The sequence below is a fragment of the Ochotona curzoniae genome, unplaced genomic scaffold (assembly GCF_017591425.1).
Source record: "Ochotona curzoniae isolate NIBS_2020 unplaced genomic scaffold, NIBS_Ocur_1.0 contig_1014, whole genome shotgun sequence".
Classification (NCBI taxonomy): domain Eukaryota; kingdom Metazoa; phylum Chordata; class Mammalia; order Lagomorpha; family Ochotonidae; genus Ochotona; species Ochotona curzoniae.
The window spans coordinates 26,204,302-26,227,153 of NW_024464920.1; the positions used below are offsets into that span (position 1 = coordinate 26,204,302).

General features: G+C 35.5%; 1 protein-coding gene across 1 annotated transcript in view; it reads right to left on the reverse strand.

The window, feature by feature from the left end:
• Positions 1–22,852, reverse strand: part of TRHDE (thyrotropin releasing hormone degrading enzyme) — a 363,319-nt gene that overhangs the window by 147,976 nt on the left and 192,491 nt on the right. Inside the window, exon 5 of the mRNA XM_040990020.1 lies at positions 21,866–21,979. Within this exon, the coding sequence (XP_040845954.1) occupies positions 21,866–21,979 (114 nt within the window). The remainder of the gene's footprint in view (positions 1–21,865; positions 21,980–22,852) is intronic.

Below are 22,852 nucleotides of genomic sequence, written 5' to 3' on the forward strand. Positions count from 1 at the left end.
AACTCTACGGAGATCCCAGTAAAGAAAATGCCCTAAAATTACTCTAAAATGAAAGCAGTTGATTTGGCCATTACAGAAATGAAAAACAATGGACTATAATTCCCCTGAAAGAATAAAACAAGGCACTTTATACCTGAACATTGCTGAAACAAATTTGGACAACAAATACACATTGGAATAAGATGATGGCTTAGTTGTGCCCTTTACAGAAACAAGGCTACGACAGCAACCCCAAATAACTATTTTAGATAACTTCGAGAATATTCTGTTGTTATTTGTGTCAGTGATTTCTAGTACCATTTTAGCAGCTCACTCTCTTTGCTGTTTTTCTGTCCTTCCTACTCCCCAAATTATCTCTAAAATCTTTTTATGAGACCACACACAGAGTAGAAAGCATTGCAGGCACCAAACAGATGTGATTTACATGTAAACTGAGTCATGGACAAAGATTCATCAGCATTCATAATGTATTACCGTGAAGCAGCCAAAATAACAAATAAAATTCTACTCACTTCAGGTAGAGATATTAGTATCTTCTCTAATAAAAGCTTGGTTGTTACTCTGAGAAATAAATTGTAAAGAAAAAGTGCCTTGTTTCTTGGGTGCTAAGAAGTGTGCTTCAACACATACACACCCCGTCCATGTTTTGTTAACGGAAACGCTGGCGGCTTGGTTTCCCTGCCTCCTGCCTTTTCTGAAAGAGGGGTGGGGAACTGAAAAAGTAGCTGCCAGAGATAACTAGGGCTAAAAAGCCCCTAGACAGTTGAGACCTCAGGAGTGTCATTACAGAGATTAAAGACTCCAAGACTTAAATGGCTCTACCTAATTCTGAACTCATTCCTGCAGCTTCCTAGTTTTAGTCAGCAAATAAACAGCATGTTATTTCTGAGCGAATCGTAATTTCAAGCTGAGAGTACACCAATCCTAGATTTAAAGAAATGGAAATAGAGAAGACATATATTTAGAAAAGAATACTTAGCTGGCACGCATGCACATGACTTAAAAGGAAATGTATCTGGTCACTGGCATTTGCTTAATAATTTATTATATATAAGTACCATTAGTTGTATAACCACAATTACACAACCATCTACTCACTCCAATGCTTATGTGTTTTATTTCCTTAAAGATGTATCTATTGATTCTATATTTATTCAGAGAGATAAGGAGAGAGAGAGAGAGAGAGAGAGAGAGAGAGAGAGAGAGCACAAAGCCAGGAGCTTAGTGAAGGTTTCCCACATGAGTGGAGAGGCCTAAGCAGCTGGGCTATCTTCTCTTGCTTTTCCCAGGTCACTAGTGGGGAGCTGAATTGAAAGTGGAACAGCTAGGACAGGAACCTATACAGGACAGGAATACACACATATTCTCGCATCATAAGCTACAACTTAACCCACTGTACCACAATGTCAGCCCGAAGGTTTGTTTTCTCGTGGCTTATTGTGCTATGGTCGATGGTTCATATACATGACTATTCCAGGCCTCTTTTTTAAGATTTAAAAATTTTCAAAATTTATTTATATAAACAGGACAAATTTCACCTATGTTGCAATACAGATTTAGGAGCTTAGTGAAATTTCCCTCCTACTTTCCTTCCAGTCCATATCCACACCCCAACTCTTTTCTTTTCTTTCTTTTTTCATTTTCTCTTTCTTCTCTTCTTTCTCTCTCTCTCTTTTCTTCTTTCTTTCTCTCTTAGTTTTAAGTGCTCTAAGCGTTTTACAATAGTCTATGTCCTATAAAGAAGACTGTATAACTATGAATAAAAACTGCTGGAGTGCTGCTATAGCACCTATATGATCAGCGATGAGAAGTTCAAACTTAGATATAATTAAGAAACGTTGTCAGGTGAATTTCTTAATTTACAGTGAATTCAGGAAAGAAGAATTGAATATTAGGATTCAAAACTTCAGGGAAATTGGCATCCATATTCTTCATCTTAAGTCCACTACAAAGCAAGAATAAGACCTCAAATAACCTAGATTTAGAAAACAAGGAAAACCTTGATAATATTTGAAAATAAATGAAAAGTAATTCTCATACTGTATTTTAAAAGGCATATTGAAGCTATATATATTTGAGTCCATGCAAGAAATAAAGCTCCATTCTACTTCAACTTGGGTAATGAACACTTAACTACAAGCAGCACCAGTTGAAGATGTGACTTCATTGTGAAGATAACCAAGATTCGGCATCTCAAACAGTGATTGGCTGTGCCACTGCAAGTCACTCAAACACCAAGTCTAAAACCACATGTAAAACCAGGCTTAAACTGTGTTTTATTTGAATCTCAATTTTTACAAATACACATCAACCAATGTTAACAATTGGCAAACTAATTTCGGCTTGCTAGAAATGTGATTTTTTAAAAACAAAATATACTGTAATATAAATGGCATGAAATTTAAAAACACAAACAGTTTCACAAGGGAAACTTTCTTGTTGAAATAAATACAAATTATATCTGATGTATTCTCTTATGCTTCTATGGGAAAACAAACAATCTTTGCCTAGCTTACAAAATTTCAGTGAGTAATACTTCAATTCATTCACTTAAGATTCATCTTCTACGTTATTAGGAAGAATGATATTCTGCAACTGAGGGGGAAAGCATCATATATGCACAAAATTAATGACAGAAGGGAAAGGTGTAGGAATAGAGACCCAGCAAAAGAACAAACAAAGCTCAGAAATAAAATTCGACCTAGAGGTAAACCCAATTTAACAGAACTGTAAAGAATTTCCAGGAGAGAAGGTACTATTTTAAAAAAGTATATGTCATTACAAAATAAAAATTTATCTTAGCTCTCCTCTCCCTGGTAGGGACCCTTATCATGTTTGAGTTTGATCATAATAGCAAAAGTTAGTAAACATTGATGTATATTGTTTACTAGGGATTCTGAACGTTTAAAAATACAGCAAAGCAAGTTCTAGCCCTAATATTAATAAGAGATAAAATAGTTGAGCATGGTAATGAAAAAAAATGTGTTCTGTTACACACTAAAGAACAGTCTAAAAGTACTAAAAGGATTTTGAGAAAACACAACATTGTAAAATAGAATTAGAAAGTTTAATGAAAGAAACAGAATCTGATTTGGCCCTTGCAGGGACTTTACAGTCTGTGTGCCTGTGTGTGCATGCCTACACGTGTGCATCCACTCAGGCAACTATGTGTTTGCCATGAATCTTCAACATCTGCCTTTCATTTCACAGTAGCCACAGCTGGTGACCTATCGCTTTCAGAAAGCTCCACAATGAGGCAGGAAGGAAAACTTCACCAGTTGTTTGAAAGCAGCTTGAAGTTAACAGTTATGAAACCTGAACCCTAACAGAGACACTAAAGAGATCGGCTGCATACAGACCTACATTTAAACAGGTACAATCGCGTTAAACATGCTACTTCATTTTCAATTGTTTTCTAAATAGATTTAGAGAAAACTGCCAAGGAATTTCAAAAATGTAAAGCAAACGTGGGCAAGTGCATGCACTTGACGACGAACACAGTGGAAACAAAGCTGCCATTATTCTGCCTATTTATTCATTGCTTTAGAATACATATAATAAATTCCCAATCTCTGCCAGATAAGGTGCTGCATTTGAGAATAAACAGTTGAATATAACCTAGTTTCTGTCTAAAGAACTTGAGAGCAAAAGAGAATGTGTACAAGAAAAAAACAGTGCGGCGCATAATATGATGGATGCCATAAATCACAGAGGATGAAATGATTAATTAGTTCACAAAAGGTTTCATAGAGGAGGTGGCATTAATGTGGGTGGTTCAAGGGTGACAGCTTACACAGATAAATGGAAGGAGCGACTCCATGAGGGTAATTCCACGGCATAGGGAACACGCCAAAAAGCTGCTCTGTTGGTATTCTCAATTAGCAGGTTAAAAAGCGTGGTCTTTATAAACAGGCAGTGTTAGACCTAACAGCATAAGACTAGGTGTGAGGGAAATGAACTTACCTGTGATGTGTGGCAAAGTCAGGAGACAAAGGAAAATGATTGCTTTAAGAGGGGTTGTGATGGTGATGTATGACAACCAGGCATTGCTTGAAGGACAGTCGGATCTGAGAGAGATTTTGAATGAAAAATCAACCACATTCAATTCCTTAGCGTTCTGGTATGATGGAGAGGAAATACAGAGAGACAGCTGCATGGCTTTGAGATATGTTAGGGAAAGCAAACGACTGACAGAAATAGTGAAGTTAAGAGAAGTTCACTTGTAGGAAATGCTAAAAAGATCAATTTAACCCAATTTGTAAGAACAATGACACAGAACATATGAAAGAATAACTTGTGTCTTTGCAGAGGATGTTAAATATCTTTTGTCAGGTGACAGTAATTTTTTTAGAAATATTAATGGAGTCTTATAAATACAGTTCATATTTTTTAAATCATCTCTTAAAATACTAGTATTTCACATGCTAGCTATCATTTAGTAGTGTTATATGAAGGGAGTTAAGAATTCTTTCCAAAACATTAAAAACTTCCAAGAAATGGCACTCCTGGATGTCTCACAGTGGTGTCTGCCTGAATGCATTAAAGCCTGAGGACTTAAAAGACAATGTGCCGATTGCATCAAACACTCATGATGGGTGCAAAAATAGGCAGTGAGGGCAAGGATGTCAACAGATTCCTAGAGGAAGGCTCATTTCGGCAAAGAGTAAGACCAAGCAAGCCCTTCTGTCTTATCACCAGAAAAGAAAGAAAATAGAGAATATCCTGAATTGAAATCAGAGACAAGCAAGATGAGCCCAAGAGTAAACCAAGACAATAAGGTGTTCCTAGGCAGAGGCGAGGTAGAAATCAATTCCCAAGACAGAGTAATTTTCAAGGATGGATCTGAGCATAAACAGGTCGTTTGGTATTCCAGGAGAAAAGACAGGCACAGCATTGTAAAGCTGATGAAACAGCTGCAGATTGGAACAAAAGGTTTGCTATTCATTATCTGTATGACCTTGAGCAAGTTACTCAAACTTTCCAGACGTGGGCATCCTCATTTACAAACACGTGAATTAGCTATGAAAATATTTATTAAGCATACCTCAGATGGCCTGCCTATTTCTAGGATACAAAGACATGGATCCTAAGTTAAAAGACTCAGAAAGATAAATACGAAACAAATATCAAAATAGGACCTGTCACATGAAAAAATGGAAGTCGGTTCTGGGTGCAGTACAATTACACACATAAGCAGGTGCTGTCTGAGGAAGGGCAGGAAAAGCTTCCATGGTGACAGCATTCGTTGAATCTTGAAAGACAGTCTCAGTTTCCTAGAAGTGAATTGCAGAAAAGGATGCTTTGGATAGAAAGTCATGAAGACTTGAAACAGGATGATTTACTCAGTGTGTCAGTATGGACTAGCAAAAGGCAAGGAATGTAACGTGGTAAGCTGTAATGTTGAACACAGAGTGGTAGAAAAAAGCAAAACTATGAAAAGCTCTTCCTACCATAACTGGACACTGAATAGAGGGCAACACTGCCAGACCAACTACTTTTGGGAGATAATTCTGGATAAATATTTGTCTTCACAATTGCTCCTCTATTCAGTTGGCTTTCCCATTACTGATTTAAAGTTATCTGAATAATTATAACTTTATAATTTTAGTTTTATCTTTGTGATCAAGTATATTGTGTAAATTATTTTTATAAAAGTCGGTCCAATTCTGTGCTGACCAGTAGTGATGATGGAAAGGATTTGCTATGTAATTGCCTGAAATATATAAATTAAACATGGATGAAAACACAGACCTATGTGATTATGGAAATAGAAACAAACAGCTTATTTTACACATATATTCAATTATTGATGTAAAGCAATATCTTATTTTAGTTTATATAATATAATATCTTTTATATACAAATAAAGGTACTTATCTCAAATTTGGGATCTAATCATTATAGATTTCTAAATGAAGTTATTCAAACAATGCAATCTAATTCCACAGACTGACTGCTTCACATATGGATGCTACTGTATTACAGGCTGTAAAATACAACTGAGGAACAATTCTGTGGCCAAACAACTCCCATAATCACACACAAGACAGATATGTGTCCAACATGCCAACACCCTGTGCTGGGCGCAGAACTGAATTACTGCAAGAGTGAAAAACAGAGGGAGAAAAGGTCTTCAGTATCTGACTATGTTGATTCAACTTCAATTCTGCTATTATAAGGAGAAGAATTTATATACTTATATTTTACCTCTGATAATATATACTACTATGTAATAAAGACTTACATAATTCCCAGAGTTAAACAAAATGCTATATGAATCATTACTTAGCATCTCACTGTCTTGTTTACAGGAAACTAGTATGAGGAATACAAGTAGACCTAGCATTGTCTGTGTGGATTTGTAACTCCTGAGGAAGATTTATTCCAATAATGACAGAGATTAAACTGTTGGAATTTTATCATAGATTAGAAGAAAATTAAATACAGGCCCGGTGCCATGGCCTAGTAGCTAAAATCCTCACCTTGAACATGCCGGTATCCCATATGGGCGCCGACTCTAATTCCAGCAGCTCCACTTCCAATCCAGTTCCCTGCTTGTGGCCTGGGAAAGCAGTGGAGAACGGTCCAAACCTTGGGGCCCTGCACCTGTGCTGGAGACCTGGAAGAAGTTCCTGGCTCCTGGCTTCGGATCGGCGCACCACCGGCTGTTGCAGTCACTTGCGTAATGAATCATCGGACAGAAGATCTTCCTCACTGTCTCTCCTCCTCTCTGTATATCTGACTTTGCAATAAAAATAAATCTTTTTTAAAAATGAAATACATTGGGGAATGTACTCATTTGGTTTTATCTATGAATAGTTATTTTATCTATGAAATTTTAACACTATAATTTTGCAATTATCATCTCTTACAAGCACGTAACAGTTACAATTGTGCAAATTAGAATTTATTAAGACTACAACTTTCCTCTTAAAGGTATTTTAGTTTGAGGTTTTTATATTGCCATTGTGAATTTTCTAAAAGATTTTAATCTTTATCAAGTCATAGTTGGCTAAATTTACTTGTTAAAAATTATATTCCATCTACCTAATACGTTACAAATAGCTAAATCATCTGATTGATGAAATTTAAAAGCTAATGAAAATATGTGCTATTTACATAGTATCTTAAAATTAACCTTTCAAAGTCTCAGTCTTGAGGTTATTTCTGATGATTCAATATACAGGACACTTATAAAAACTTACATTAAGTAATGCATACATATATATGTATATATATCTCACTTGAAATTATAAATAGAGACTATGCTTTAGATTTATATTACTTTGATAATAGGTGAATATTTAGAGTGCCTGAATCTCTTGAAATTTCAATGTGAGTACAACATACACTTTACTACAGAAATGACTTTAACTGAATCCTCAGCTAAAAAACAGGATTGTATAAAGCAACTGATACATAATTTAGAAAGGCATTCGTGAAATTTTCCAGATCTAGATTGTCATTTCATTTCCATGAATGCATATTATATTTGAAAACATTTCTTAACAACAATATGCTGGGCTTTCTACCATTGGCTATATCTACAACGTCATAATACACTTAAATAGCAGAATAACAGACTTGCCGCTTGTAATAATAGAAAAGCAGTGGGGCAGCCATGGGGGTATGGAGAACGAAGATGGTAGGAAAGAAAACCCTGAGCCTATAGCACTGTATCATGAAACTTAAAAATCACGAAAAAAAGTAAAATAGCTGTGTTATAAACAGGATACTGGTACCGTGCATCTGCATAGCATTACATTGTACACTGCTGTCAAACTCCTACATGCTGCTATCTGTTGACAGTGTGAGACCTGTGTCTTTCTACTTTCCCTCAACAGTTGTTAGACACTATTGCCTTGTCCGCATTGAGAGCAGATGAACCTGTTGAATCCATGTATTGAAGGCAGTGATAAAGTATTTTATCTGTTGTACATTAAGAGAGGCATCTGCTTAGCATATCTAAAACAATGCAATGAGAAGCCATACCAGGAATAGCATGCTTCTCTCAAACACACCAGTGTCCAAAATGATCATCAGATTTCACAGGTGTAAGCCACATTATCTGTAGAAGGCGAGAACAATATAAAAACAAACCACTGTAGTGAAACCCAAAATACACTGTCAAAAATGTGAGGCTTTCTTGAAAGTGTTTTGCTCCCAAAAATAACTGATGGAAAAGTTATGGAGTCACTTATTTGAATACTGTATTCTGTATGAAAAGATATATTTATCCAGTGTCCTAGTTATAGGATGGCTTGCACATGTGTAAACAATGCTACACTGTCACTATATTATTTATAGGATGAATTATATTTTCATTCTTAATGATAGTAAAGGGCCCATAAACTATTATTTCCAACCAGTTTTATTGAATCCATATCACTTTAATTACAAGAGTTACAGAATTGAAATCTTGGAACTTAATGGGTTAAAAATCAACATCCAAAATGTTAATGATCACTTTCATGTATCTTACCAAAATAGTCCATTTAGATAAAAATATATGTGGGATTGGGTTAGGGGCAGGTTCTGTGGCATAGCTGATACAGCGGTGGCTTACATAAGCATCCCATATGGACACCAGCACATTTTCTGGCTGCTATGCTTTCCACCCAGTCACAAATAGCCTGGGAAAAGCAGTGGAGTTTGGCCTAGGTGCTTGGGCCCCTGCCAACGACATAGGAAACCTGAATGAGAAGTCAGGCTCCTGGCCTCAGCCTGGCCCAGTGCTGGCCCAGTGCTGGCCACCAGTAGCCATCTGTGAGGTGAACCAGTGGATGGAAGATCTCTGCCTTTCCCTCTCTTTCTTGAATTCTAACTTGCAAAATAAATATATTTTTAAAAGTGAAAATTATCCAGTGGAAGTACATATATAACATATACTGAAGAATCATCCTTAAAATAATCAACATCAATCAAAATGAAAAAAAAATACTTAAAATTTACTTTTATATTTGTTTACATAACTTTTAGCGGAAAGAGGAAAGTGAACACAAGGTTTCAGGCAGTACTGCATTGATGCAACATTATTCTGAAATTTCACATGAGTCTTAGAAGGAGCCATTGAAATAATGGGCTCCAGATGGCACTTTTGCCAACTATCAGCTACATTTCATCCACTGCCAAGTCACAAATTTTCTAAGATACTTTAATCAACGAACAAATGAAAATGGCAATAACATTTCCAAAGGAATATTCCAGATTTTAATAAGATTATCATAATCCCAAATAACCCTTGCACATATTTTTCTGAGCTGTTACACTCTCAAACACGACTAACACAAACAAAGTGGGTTAAGTTGTGCCTCCTCAGCGACATTCTTCAGCTACCTTATGTTTTCTTTTTAAAATTCAAGCTGAGTGTGTCATGTCTCATATTGCTCAAGATGTGATAAGCTAAGGAAAATGCTAAGATGTAGCACACAGTGCAATGCATTATATTGAACCAAATTTTGAACATTCTGAAGTGACTCACTAATGGCAAGGATACAACAGCAGAGAGATAGCAGGCATTTCCATTAATGAGCTGTTTGGGGCTTCAGTAATGATTAAAAACCTACTTGTTACTTAACTACTGTTGACTATGCTTCAAATAATTTCAATCATGATACTAATTGTGAACAAGTTGTCTAATTACATAGCTCGGGCTGGGCGTAGTAGCATAATGGCTAAAGTCCTAGCCTTGCATGCACTGGGATCCCGTATGAGTGCCAGTCCCAATCCTGGTGGACTTGCTTTGCATCCAGCTCTCTGCTTGTGGCCTGGGAAAGCTGTTGAGGATGGCCCAAGGACTTGGGACCCTGCACCAGCATAGGAAACCCAGAAGAAGCTTCAGGCTCATGGCTGCAGAATGGTGAAGCTCTGGCCGTTGCGGTCACTTGGGAAGCAAATTAATGTATATCTGACTTTCCAATAAAAATAAAATCGTTTTAAAAAACTAATTACATAGCTCATTCTGATTTTACAACTCCTCAACACCTATGACTATTCTCCATACGCCAGTTCTGTCATATAATTCCTTTTCATTTCACTTTATTTTTGAGGACTTCTTGACACTTTTTCTTCTTCTTCAAACACTTGTCCAGTAGGGTTTCATTTATTATTCTTTATTTCAACATCACTTTTTAAGTTCAGTAAAGCAGTTCCTAATGCTTGACACAGAAACTTGTAATACTGCATAAATGATCTGTTGACTCATATTTCATAATTTTGTTTTTGTCCAGACTTTTATTACTTAACATTTCATATATGGTACATTTTAGATTAAGTCCTGAGAACTTATGGTTAATCCCAAGGCTGACAAAGCAAACGTCCTAATGAAGACAGACAACATCCTCCTCTTTGCAAGTTAACAAGAACTCTTTCCTGCTCTTTTGGAGTGCCTCTTCAGGATCCTGCCTGTAAATTTCAAGTTACTGAGATAATGCCTTTTTCATCTTTCTAATAATCCTATTTCCACTTTGACAGTAAGACTATTTTCCTCTACAATTATGCTTAATTTTTGACAAGCTGATGTTGCAGTAAAATGAAATTTTCCTTTTTTACATGCAAGCATTTATTTTTTGCATTCAAGGTGTCTCCATTTTCGATTTACACTCTAATAAAAATTTCTTAATCCATTCAGTTCTCAGGTCTGAAACAACTCCAGGAATGAGCTAGTCAACTATTAGGAGTTATCAATTTTATTAAGTGGCTAATGCATTTTGATAATTTGTGGAGTAAACAACCATTAAAATGACCTTAAGTTTATAAGAAAATCTTTAATTTGGTACATGGATTTTCTCAAGTTGCATTTTTTTTTTGTCTTTTGATGTCAATACCTTCATCTGATAAAGCTTTTGCTCGCTAGATAATAGAAGTTGCTGTCTTTCTAAAGAAAATGGAAATCAGTACAAACGTCAATTTGAAAGATTAAATAAATGATAGTAAATACTCTGGAACATATAAAGTACTTAAATCCCAGAAAAATAATCAATTTGAACTATCTAATTATACCTCAACATAAGGCATATTTATAAATGCATTTAGCATTAGTAGATGAAAGCTTCAGTATTTAGAATGAAAAATCAGAGACAGTAATTCATTTTTAAAGTGTACAAATATTAAGAACATCCCAGATTCACCCATAAATTCAATATCTATACTCACGAACATGATGGGAAGGCCATTTCTTTGCTATCTGTATTTTTGAATATGAGATGCATACTATTCTCCACTGGAAAGCAATTTTGAAAATCTAAACACCAAGTTTCTTTAATTCTCAAAACTGTCTGAAGACATAAACTCACAGGAATTCACATGTGTTGAAAATAAAGAAATAAGCCCACACAGCTTTTCAGCAGCAAGAGAGACAGAAATCTAGTCCATAAAATGGGCAGAAAAGAAGACTGAACATCATTCTAGGATTTGTAAAGCAACATTTCAACTACAAATGTTAATAAATATATAAAAACAGTTTACTGAATCTTGGAGGGATAACAGATTCGAATACATCTATGTGTTCCTGATACCTACTAGAATCACTATCCCATCCCCCCCAAAAAGAAGAAAATAATATCCATTTCATGTACGTTAAATAATAAGCTGCAGCTGGGCCCAGCAGCGTGGCCTAGCAGCTAAAGTCCTCGCCTTGAACATGCCGGTATTCCATATGGGCGCCGGTTCTAATTCTGGCAGCTCCACTTCCCATCCAGCTCCCTGCTTGTGGCCTGGGAAAGTAGTCGAGGACAGCCCAGGGCTTTGGGACCCTGCACCAGTGTGGGAGACCCGGAAGAGGTTCCTGGTTCATGGCTTTGGATCTGCGCAGTACTTGTCGTTGTGGTCACTTGGGGAGTGAATCACTGGATCGAAGATCTTCCTCTCTGTCTCTCCTCCTCACTGTATATCTCACTTTGTAATAAAAAAAATAAAAATCTTTAAAACAAACAAAAAATAATAATAAGCAGCAGCAGAACAACTCAATATAGAGTAATACTTGCAGTTGGTCAATTAGGGCCCAAAATGTGTTAGTAAAGAATCTGGTAGGTGTTGTGACCTTTCAGGTCTTAAAAGAAGCAAAGATCTCAAGAAATGTTCCTTATTGTTAAAAACAGAGCCAAAAGAATAGGAGTTTTGATGTTATTTAGGTAGGAATTCCATAGGAGTACCAGTTCAAGTCTCAACTGCTCCACTTATGATCTGGCTTCCTGCTGGTGATCTGAGAAAAACAGTGGAAAATGGCCCAGGTCTTTGGGTTGTGCTTTCTATTTAACATACTCAGATGCAGCTCCTGGCTTCACCCTAGCCCAGCCCTGGCTTTTGCAGGCATTTAGGAAAAGCAGCAGCAAATAGAAAATGTGTGTGCATGTGCGCATGCACGTGCATGTGCGTGTGCATGTGTGTGTGTCCTCTATTTCAAAAAACGAATCTTCCTTCTAAAAAAAAAAAGTAGAGCAACAAATTTTGTTGAGAGCTTCTTAAACTTCTGATGATTATCACCAAGAAAAAATCAAGTGACAATACTTCAAACTACACTAGTTAGATGATAAATTGAGAGCAGAATGTAATTAATATGAAATTTTGCTCTGAAGAATCAACTGACCTGAACCTGTTTTTAATTAGACAACTTAGGAAATATATGCAACAAAACAATCTATAATTACACCAACACTACAATCAAAAAGCAGACATCTACTATTTTACAATGTACACCCATCTTCTAAGAAAAGCTGTAAATTTCAGACACACATGCAGGATCAAAGGTAGCACTTAGCTAAGCACAAAGATATTCATAATTGAAATGAAAGGAAATGGACATTGTACTTAGGTCAATGTGAGCCACCTTTAGAGACAATGTTTAAGACATACATTATATAAAGACATACCAAAAAAAGAGACATCTAACTGTCCTTATTATTTCCTGACATAATCAATCCTTTATTGTGTCCAATTTTGTTTTTCAAATGCATTCATATCTATAAATATGAAAAGTCTAAATGAAGCATGCTTCTTAATTTCTTAGGAACTCCCATAAAGTAACTTTCACAGGAGTATGACTGGTCCGCATAAAGTTATGCACACACACACACACACATATCTTCTATGGAAATCATCACACTAAAGATAAAACATAATTATGTAACATAATTATAGCAGTCCCGCTAATATTACCAGGTTTATTTCATAAAAATTAGCACAGTGAATAGCTCATTTTAGGTCTTTCGTAGCTCTGGCTGAAATAAAAAGAATGAATGAAATGTATGAATGAATGAAACAGAAAAAAGGTGGCAGCAATAAATCAAACTGGATTATGTAAGCTTGTTGAGCCACTGTAACGTTAATAATAAGAGCAGCATGAATGATCATATATAAAATCTGAAGAAAATAAAATGATTAAAAGAATTAATTGGACACAGGTGTTTCTAAAGCAGGTTCCAAAGGAAAAAATGCATTCCCATATAGTTTAAAGAAAAATGACACAAATTGGTAAAATAAGAGTGTAATCACTAGAATGTTATTAGACCCAGGAAGAGGTAAAAAAAAGCAAAAGCTTTAGAATTTGCAAAAAGGGCTTATTGAAACTAGCAAGTGGCAGATCCAGAGAGGTTTTTCAGCTCAGTGCTAAAAAATATTCTACCAAAAATCTTTCCAGATATATGGTCAGGAAAAGTTGCCTGAATGGTAGACTGATAAGTAATCTAGCTAAAAGTATACGCTTGCAACTCTTGAAACGGAAAAGGAAGACAAGTTTTCTATTCTCAAGACAACCCACTCTATTATACACTGAATTCACATATACAAAGTGTTCGATGATACATAGCAAATGCTACTGGAATCTTTATTGTCACAACTTGACGCAGGCACATTTGGGGCAAAATCCTGAGGCTTGAAATCATGGAATGCTTTTGTAAATTATTATTTTGTCTCCATAGGAAACTCTTGCATGTTTTTGTCATTTGATTACTTAAACTCACTTCTCTCATTTCTGACATCTTTGTAATACCTGCACAGTCTTACAAGTAACCTTGATCAGGGGAACAAAGCCCATAAAGTGTTATGGACTGAAACAGTTTCTCCATACTTAAAAATGAGTTGTGTCCCAATGTCTTTTCAAACATATATCTGTCTGCTTAAAGATGATTAATAATTAGAGATTGATGAATTATTATTTAGTTGCCCTCTGAGTCCTCAGCTTTGGTTGTGTCCCTGTCAAACATAATGCAAAGCAAATTCACTTCCACCTGACAAAAAATTGGATAATATCAGATGTTGAACAGTTCGTGCATTACAGGAAAATAACACTTTATTAGATTTGGTGAAATGGACAAAAAGTAGTGCTATAATCTGCTACAGAAAATATTTGAGAATAAAGATGTCTAAAAGAATATTTTGTCACTGCGACATACACTACCAGAATTATAATTCTGCTTGGTTTATGGAATATACCTGCCAATTTTTAGCAAGATGTAATATTCTGCCTACAAACTTCTCTTACTTTAAAATTAGGAAATAAATGAGCTAATTTGATTTACAATGCTTGTAGAGAATGAGCAGCCTTACACCACCTTTAGCCTCCTGGTTCAGTGTAAATTTTCTTTTTAATATGTGTCTAATCCTATAAATTGACTGCTTGGTTTGTAATTCCTAATGAAAGGAAGAAAGTCCTTGAAAACATGCAAATCTGAACAGTCTCTGAGAAAAAAGATTCCCCTCCAGTGGGGATGCCAATGTATCTTTTATCTCTAGGCATAAATACACAAACTCTGAAATAGTGTGTTCCTAATAAAAATGACTGTTTTTCAAAAATAATTTTTTAATGTCATGTCTGAAAATTTCCATCCACAGTCTTGCTTTAATTCGAGAAATCAGTATAGGAAAAAGTAGTGAAGCAATGTGATCCAAAAACTTTAGGATACTTACAAAAGTATTTAGAAATGTATGTGAGTATGCGTGAATAACAATGAATTATGCTTGTTTTTTTTTCATTCTAAAAATACCTTACTTGGTAAAAGCAAGCTGTTTCGTTGGAAAGAGCAAACAAAGTGACTTTCTACTTTCTGACGCGTAACATGCCTGGAAGATGCTGAAGTTCTCAAAAAGTGTTTCTCTCTCAAGCTAGGAAGCCACAGCAGTAACATTTATGTACTCTTCAGTTTCAATTTCAGATTTGAAAATGTATTTGTGCTAGTCGTTTTTAAATAAGTTAGTATACTTCAATAATCAACCAACAATCACCCAGCCTTACTTTTTTCTGCTGATAGATACCATCAAATGGAATCCTTGTATAAAAAAAAAAAAACACAGCCTCAAAAGACACCAAAATATAAATGTGATTCATTATTTATTAGCCTTGCTTCATGCCGTGTTAACACATGTAGTATGTTACAAGAGGCACACTCCCTGTTTTAGCAAATAGCAATTTATTATCTCCATTACCACAGGCTAAAATCTGCGCCGCAGGCCTGTTGGCCACTGCCACCGGTTCATCCTAATTCGTGCCCTCTTGCACTCCAGCCTAACCCTCAGTGCCTGCGTGACGGCATGCGGAGATTTCTGCTTGTGTCTCAGAGCACAGACAGGACACATGAGATGTTGTTTTGGTGACTTTAGCTGTTCCCACCACAGCTCTTAAGTCCCTTTCTGCCCTTTCCTTGTCTTTGTTACAGGTCCATTATCCACCAGTGTCAAAAACTCCTTGGGCCACTAACAATAGGGTATAGCAACCCTTTTGCCCAGTAAAGAGAACTACAGCTTTCTAACTCCAATTCTCTGAAAAGTTAGTGTTCTGCCTTTTAAAAACTGTTTTTAGAAAAACAAACAAACAAACAAAACTTCCTTGCACACAGAGGAGGAGGGAGTGATGAGTAGAAGGAAATCGGTCAAAGGTGGAGAATCATTTTGAGGCCCAGGACCACAGGAGACCCAAGCAGGCTCTCCTTGCACTCCCTCCCAGTCTTTCAATGTAAATGTCACTGAAGCCACTGAACAGGATCAAAAAGGTCATGGACCCTTGGGACAAACCCTGAGAAGCATTTAATGTTTTCATACTCAATAAGGTGAGAATCATTTTAGAATATCATTGAACAGTTAAAAACATTGATTCAGCTTAAAATTAGCTCCCTGTACATATTGATTATATAGTTCTATACCATAAGCTTTTCTCAAATGACAATGTGACTAACAGCCACCTTTTATAAAATACCATACAGCAAAAGAAGACAATATGGTCCATGAATTGGGTCCTTAGTCGTAAACTAAAGCAGTTTTTAATTATGTTGAAGGGCCCAGCATGGTTTCCAAGCAGCTGAAGTTCTCGCCTTGAATGTACCAGGATCCCATATGGGCACCAGATTTAATCCCAGCAGCCCCATCTCCCATCTAGTTCCCTGCTTGTGGCCATGGAAAGCAGCTGAGGATGGCCCAAAGCCTTGGGACCCTACACCTGCATGGGAGACTGGGAGAGAGCTCCTGGTTCCTGGCTTCGGATTAGCACAGCTGTAGTCATTGCAGCATCTTGGAGAAAACATCAGCGGACAGAAGATCTTCCTGTCTCTCCTCCTCTCTGTATATCTGACTTTGCAATAAAAAATAGAACAAATCCTTAGAAAAAAGTTGGAAATTTTGTTAGATGAATAAAATATTATCTACAGCTTATTGCTCTATAGACTAGCCCACACTGCCAGTATAGGTAAGAATTGATTTGAGGAGACCAAAACAAACACAAGGTTTATTGAACTTAACTTTGTAATCTATAGCTAATTGATCTGAGTTTGGTGTCCTGATGGATTACTAGGGTTTCAATTGTGAGAATAATACTTAAAATCAATGCAGTTTTCTAAAGCCAGATTCATTTTCCGAATCCATTATACTAACATTTTTAAGAGAGGTTTCAAAGACATCACAAAAATTGTGTGAACTTACAAATCAGTACAACTGCCCCCATTTTCAAATGACAGGAGGGTAAAATGACTTTCTGACCATCTGAAGTTCTTGTTCCCAATCCAATCCTCAACATTATATCGCGATGCCTCTTATGACCCATATCTTTAAAATGACAAACCGGATTAGTTTGCTGGGGAAAAAAATCACAAATTTTTTATTCAAGTTGTTATTCCTAAGGTAAAAACCAATTATTTCTGTATCATAAACTAACTCTAAAACACACACATTCACAAAACATACAAAAAACGAACTTAGATTTTACTAACAGTTAAGCAAAGGAAGTACACTGACCTACATCAAAACAAGAGCTTCCTTAAGATTACTACATAATTCTGGGTTTCTTTATTGTTAGTTCTTAGAAGCTAGACTGTCATAGTTATCTCACTGGAAAATTGGAACCGTATTTCATTGCTCAAGCCCTGGTGTCTAGAAACGATAAAAGCACTATTTTTGAGATTAGTAGCAAAAGAGGTCAACTACCTGAATTTCTTTGCTCTTGACATGAGCCTGATTTTGATTTTTCTATTTTAGGCTGAGTTCTGGTGAAGCTCAAGCCATATGCTTCTAGATGGGTTTTTGTGTATGTCTCAATAATGTGAGTTATTCTGACACAGCCATCACTCCTATTCTTTCACTCTTTTGCTGGTGCTAGCATGAAAAGCAGTGCTGGCACAGCCACACAGTCAGCGAACATCTTATTTGCATGCAAAGTTACTCTTAACATTTTAGTTGCAAAAAAGATATTAATGATATAGGGAGGGACAATTTATGTCTGGAACTCCTTCATGCAGACTTTGTGAATTTATTTTTATTTATTTATATTTTCTTTCAGTATAGTTTTTAAGTTTGCAAAAGAAAAAAGCAATGACTCAACATTCCTATACACACCTCACTCAATATTTCCTATTATAATCTTCTCGTATTACCATATTTCTCACAATTAATGAGTCACACCCAGCCTCCCCTATCGCTTTAATGCAAATTCCAGAAAGTTACTGAGACTCAAATGTGGCAAAGCAATTGTAATCATTATAATCTGAAAATAATATATTACAACACGTTTATCCTTACTATGATCTAATTAAAATATTGTATTCTTTCATTTATCAGAATGATGAGTCTTCTGCATCAGGATAATTGTGGCAGTACTATCAATTTCTTAATTGTTGAACATGGATTTATAATAAATTAAAATCATATATCTTAATCACATTCAAACATTTTAGATTTCTAGTACATGATCTGTATCCTCATAAAAACAGAATATGCAGGTGCATTATTTAAGATCTAGATTCATTTTCAACACTTCTTAAAAATTTTCTCCAGAATAGCTATGTTTACACTGTAATTCATAAAATTCGAGGATTATAAAATTACACTAAGACTAAATCAAGTGTAAGAATACTGAAAATAAGGCTACACCTCCACGCTAAAAGCAATTCCATTGTCAGTTTCCATTTCATAATAATTGCGACCATTGCTTCTTAATCTAATATGTATTCTAATATGTATTTTTTTCATAATTATGAATAGAAAAGTTTTTATTACAAGAGACTGAATGTGCCAAGAGTAACTTACCTATACGTGTAACATGTTATTTGTGATAAGAAAATATTTTAACATTGGACATACTATATTAATAAATCAGTAGCAATCAACATACAAAATTAAGCAAAAACTTCAAGGTTGCCTAAAAACCTTGCAAAAGCCCAGGTCTTTTTTGAAGCATTCTAGTTACCTAAAACATTAAAGCTTTAGAGTTTGTTATTTATTAAACACTAATTCAAATACTATTACATGGTCTTAGTGATTTTTCTTCAAAGTTCTGCTAAACTATTTTAATATCAATTGATAATAAATATTGCAAGTAACATTTTAAAATTTGCATCATATAAACACACACAGATTTGGTACATAAGCTTAATAAATACTATCTTATACATCTGTGCATATGAATCGCATTGCCTTTATAAAATATTGGCAAAACTCCAAGAACTTAATGCAGATGTATTGATTGGGCAGTACAGTTGTAATATTTCTTTATGAAATAAGTAAATTCTTTTTTTTTGCTCAGCATCAGTGAGTTGAATTTATGGTGGAAATGTTGTGCAACGACCTGCGGTTCCTCCAGATTTCTCCATAATTTAAAGTATCTTCCAATCACATTTGCAATGATGACAACTGAAGAGGCACCAAATTGAAATAATTTAGAACATGAAACAATAAGAGCATGAAAACACAAGGAAGCATAGAAGCAATCCACCCATCCTTGGACTAATGAATGAAAAAAGAAAATGTGGTAAATATGTACACATACAGCGGAGTATTCTTTAGCTTTAAAATAAAGAGATCATATTATTTACAACAAAATGAGTGAATTTTGAAGCCCGGACATTGATGAAATAAGTCACACATATAAAGGAAAAATATGTGTGCTTTTCATAACTTCATAATTTTACTCATATGAGAAATCTAAAATTGGAATATTCATGGGAGTGAAAAGTAGAATGGTACATGCCAGAGGTTGGGGGTAGGGGAAAATGACAAAGTAGTAGAAAATTGTTGTGAAACTCCACTTATGGAATTACAAAAAATCCCAAAGATCTAATGTACGATGTAATACCTATAGTCTGCAAAATTGTCTGAATTCTTAAAGCATATGCTAAGTGGTCACACTTACATTGTTTGTTACAACACAAAATCATAATAAATAAATAGGATGAAAGAAATATTTTTAAAATTTCAAAACATGTTTATTAATATAAAGAAAATATATTTTTTAAAGATTTATTTTATTTTTATTGCAAAGTCAGATATACAGTGAGAAGCAGAGACAGAGAGGAAGATCCTCCATCCGATGATTCACTCCCCAAGTGAGCGCAATGGCTGGAGCTGAGTCAATCAAAAGCCAGGACCTAAAGCATCTTCTGGGTCTACCACAGGGGTGCAGGGTTCCAAGGCTTTGGGCTGTCCTCCACTGCTTTCCCAGGCCACAATCAGGGAGCTGGATGGGAAGTGGAGCTGCCGGGATTAGAACTGGCGCCCATATGGTATCCCAGAGCGCTCAAGGTGAGGACTTCAGCCACCAGCCCAAGGTGCTGGGGCCAAGAAAGTAGATTTTTTATCTTTCACAGTTCTACAACCCTACTTCCCTCTTTCACCCTTTCTTGAGAGGAAACAGAGATGATAAATAGGTTTATAGCATAGCTGATGGTGATGGCTTCATGTCTGCGTATATAAATGTTCAAACATAGAATTGTACATATTACATGTAGAATCCTTTCTTAAGAGCAATTTGCTTTAATTATATCTGCAACATTTCAATAGGCATATAAAAACTCCACATAGCTATGCAGAACCATGTGGTAATTCAGTATATATAAGCATCATGCAGTGTCAATCTTGATAAATATATCTATTTGTTCAAACCTTTACTGTTTCTTCAGGGTGAAAATGCCCAAAGTCTGTATTCTAAGTATCTTTTTCTTCATTTATACAGAAATGTACAGTAAGCTAACATTATGTATAGTTATTCTATTGTGTAACAGAAAGACAAATACCACCTGAGCTCGCTTATACTGGAATCTAAAAATGGTAATCTCATACATGTTAAAAATGTAATGGTGGTTAATGACACACAGGAAGAGAAGAGGGAAAGGAGTGAATAAAGCTCTGTTGACAGGTACTAAGTTGTGGCCAGACAGGAACAAAGGATGAGTACAGAAAATGTGCAGCTCCTTGTATGTTAATCATACTTCAACAAATTGGGTAAAATATACACAATGAATCTAGAAAATATCTAATTAAATGTATATTACTTTCTGGTTTCCATTACCCTGAACTTTATGAAGATTCCTTATCCAAAATCAATCTTGTGTATAGTCCTCATAAAGAAGTTTTAATTCTCTGAATATTGAAGAATGCTGTTAGGTTTAAGTTGCACTTGACTAAATTTAAAATTCGATGTCAAACTGACATATAATTTTGCATCTATTTAAGAATAACATAGTCTCACTGATATGATAAATTGGTTTCATGGCTATATTATTCATATGTCAATATTCATCAAATCATACCGTTTATTGTATGTCAATTTACATCAGTCATAATATAAACTAACAGACTTACTTAAAAGAGACATAAAAACCATGTCCTCTCTCTGCCTTATCTTCCAGGATGCCTGAAGACATCACAGCCTAAGGCACATCAAATCCTACTTCAGACGCAGGTATATTGAAATGCTCTTAATGTACATATATAATGTGCATCATTCTTCATAAGTAAAACTAATGGCTTTTTCATAAGAAAGTAAATTCTAAAATGCATTAATCTACAATAACGTGCCAATGTTTGAGCTAATTTTTGCTTCATCTCCTGTAGGAAATTTCAAATTCTCTCTCTTCTATAGATATATGAGTAATTTTAAAAATTTGTACAAAGTGGAACTAAAATATTTCATTGCAAAAGTTTTGGAAATCCATGCATATCCATTCATATGCATGAACTTCAAATTTTTGGCAACAAAATAAACTTACCTTGGAATTCTGTTTTCCATGAACTTTTTCAAGTACCCCTCATTGAAGCACCCTGTGTACTTAAAGCATTATTTTTAATTTCTTTCGACCTCTCTATTTAAAAGGATCATTTGTCTCCATTAGAAGACATCACAATTTAGAGTATTTACATTCAGAAAAAAAATGCAACATGTTGAAATTAATATACAACCAGTCAGGTTCAATTTAGTTCATACTGAATAAAAGAGAACGCTCTTGGAATTTTAACATTGAAATTGCTAAGTATTTTCCCCTATGTGTCAGTTGATTTTTTTCCATGTATCAATTGTTGCTTTCAGGTGTCTCTAAGGATAATATAAATCTAATGGAACACCAGATCTACCTTTCTCTGCGAGTTGCAAAGTAATAAAGTAAAATGCTCTTACCATATTCCAGCCAGGGTAGAGGTAGTCTGTACCAACGAATTCAAAGTAGTGAGCAAAACCTTCCTTCAGCCACACATCTTCCCACCACACAGGTGTCACAAGGTCACCAAACCACTGTAGTATCCAAACAAATGGCATCAGGCACAATCAAATCCAACTCACAGTGATTTTATCTAAAATTATATGTATTAGCCACAATGATCATAATTAGAATTCATTCTCTAATTGATTCTGTTATCGTACAATGTCTTGTGGCAAGACTCTATTGATTTACTTGAGTCCTTAGGCAACATTAGTTTTCATAAATGCATTCGGGAAAGAATTCAAAAGAAGAGATCAAGGAACACAAAAAAATATGAGTATTTAACTCAGTGAAAAGAATTCAGGTAAAAAAACTGAAGATAGCTGTCTTCAAATATCTGAAAGCCTGTTAGGCATGAGACAAAGAGCAGTGCTTTGCATGTTCCTATAATAGTAATAATAAATAATAAAACAGGGACTGGTGAGTGTAAATTAGAGTGGCTGAATATCTGCTGGTGGTATATAAAATCTTCCAACTAACTGAGACGTTCAGGGATGGAGCATACTGCTACCTTGGCAGACATTAAGCAACTCAGGTGAGGTAGAGAAGAAGTGGCCTTCCTTAGCAGAGGCAGCTCAAAGGAGGAGACATTGGCTGACCAAGAGAACTAAAGGCTTCTAAGATTCTCCACATCTCTCTCTATAACTCTACATTGATATGTGGATGCCCCTGAAAAACATTTGTGAAACATTTAAATAATGTTTTCGCAGTACAACTATTCTGAACCAATGCTCAGGTCTTCAAAAAGTTCAAGGAATTTTTAAATTTTTCCTTAAAGATTTATTTATTTTTATTGCAAAGTCAGCTATACAGAGAGGAGGAGAGACAGAGAGGAAGATCTTCGATCCAATGAGTCACTCCCCAAGTGACCACAACGGCCGGTACTGCGCAGATCCAAAGCCATG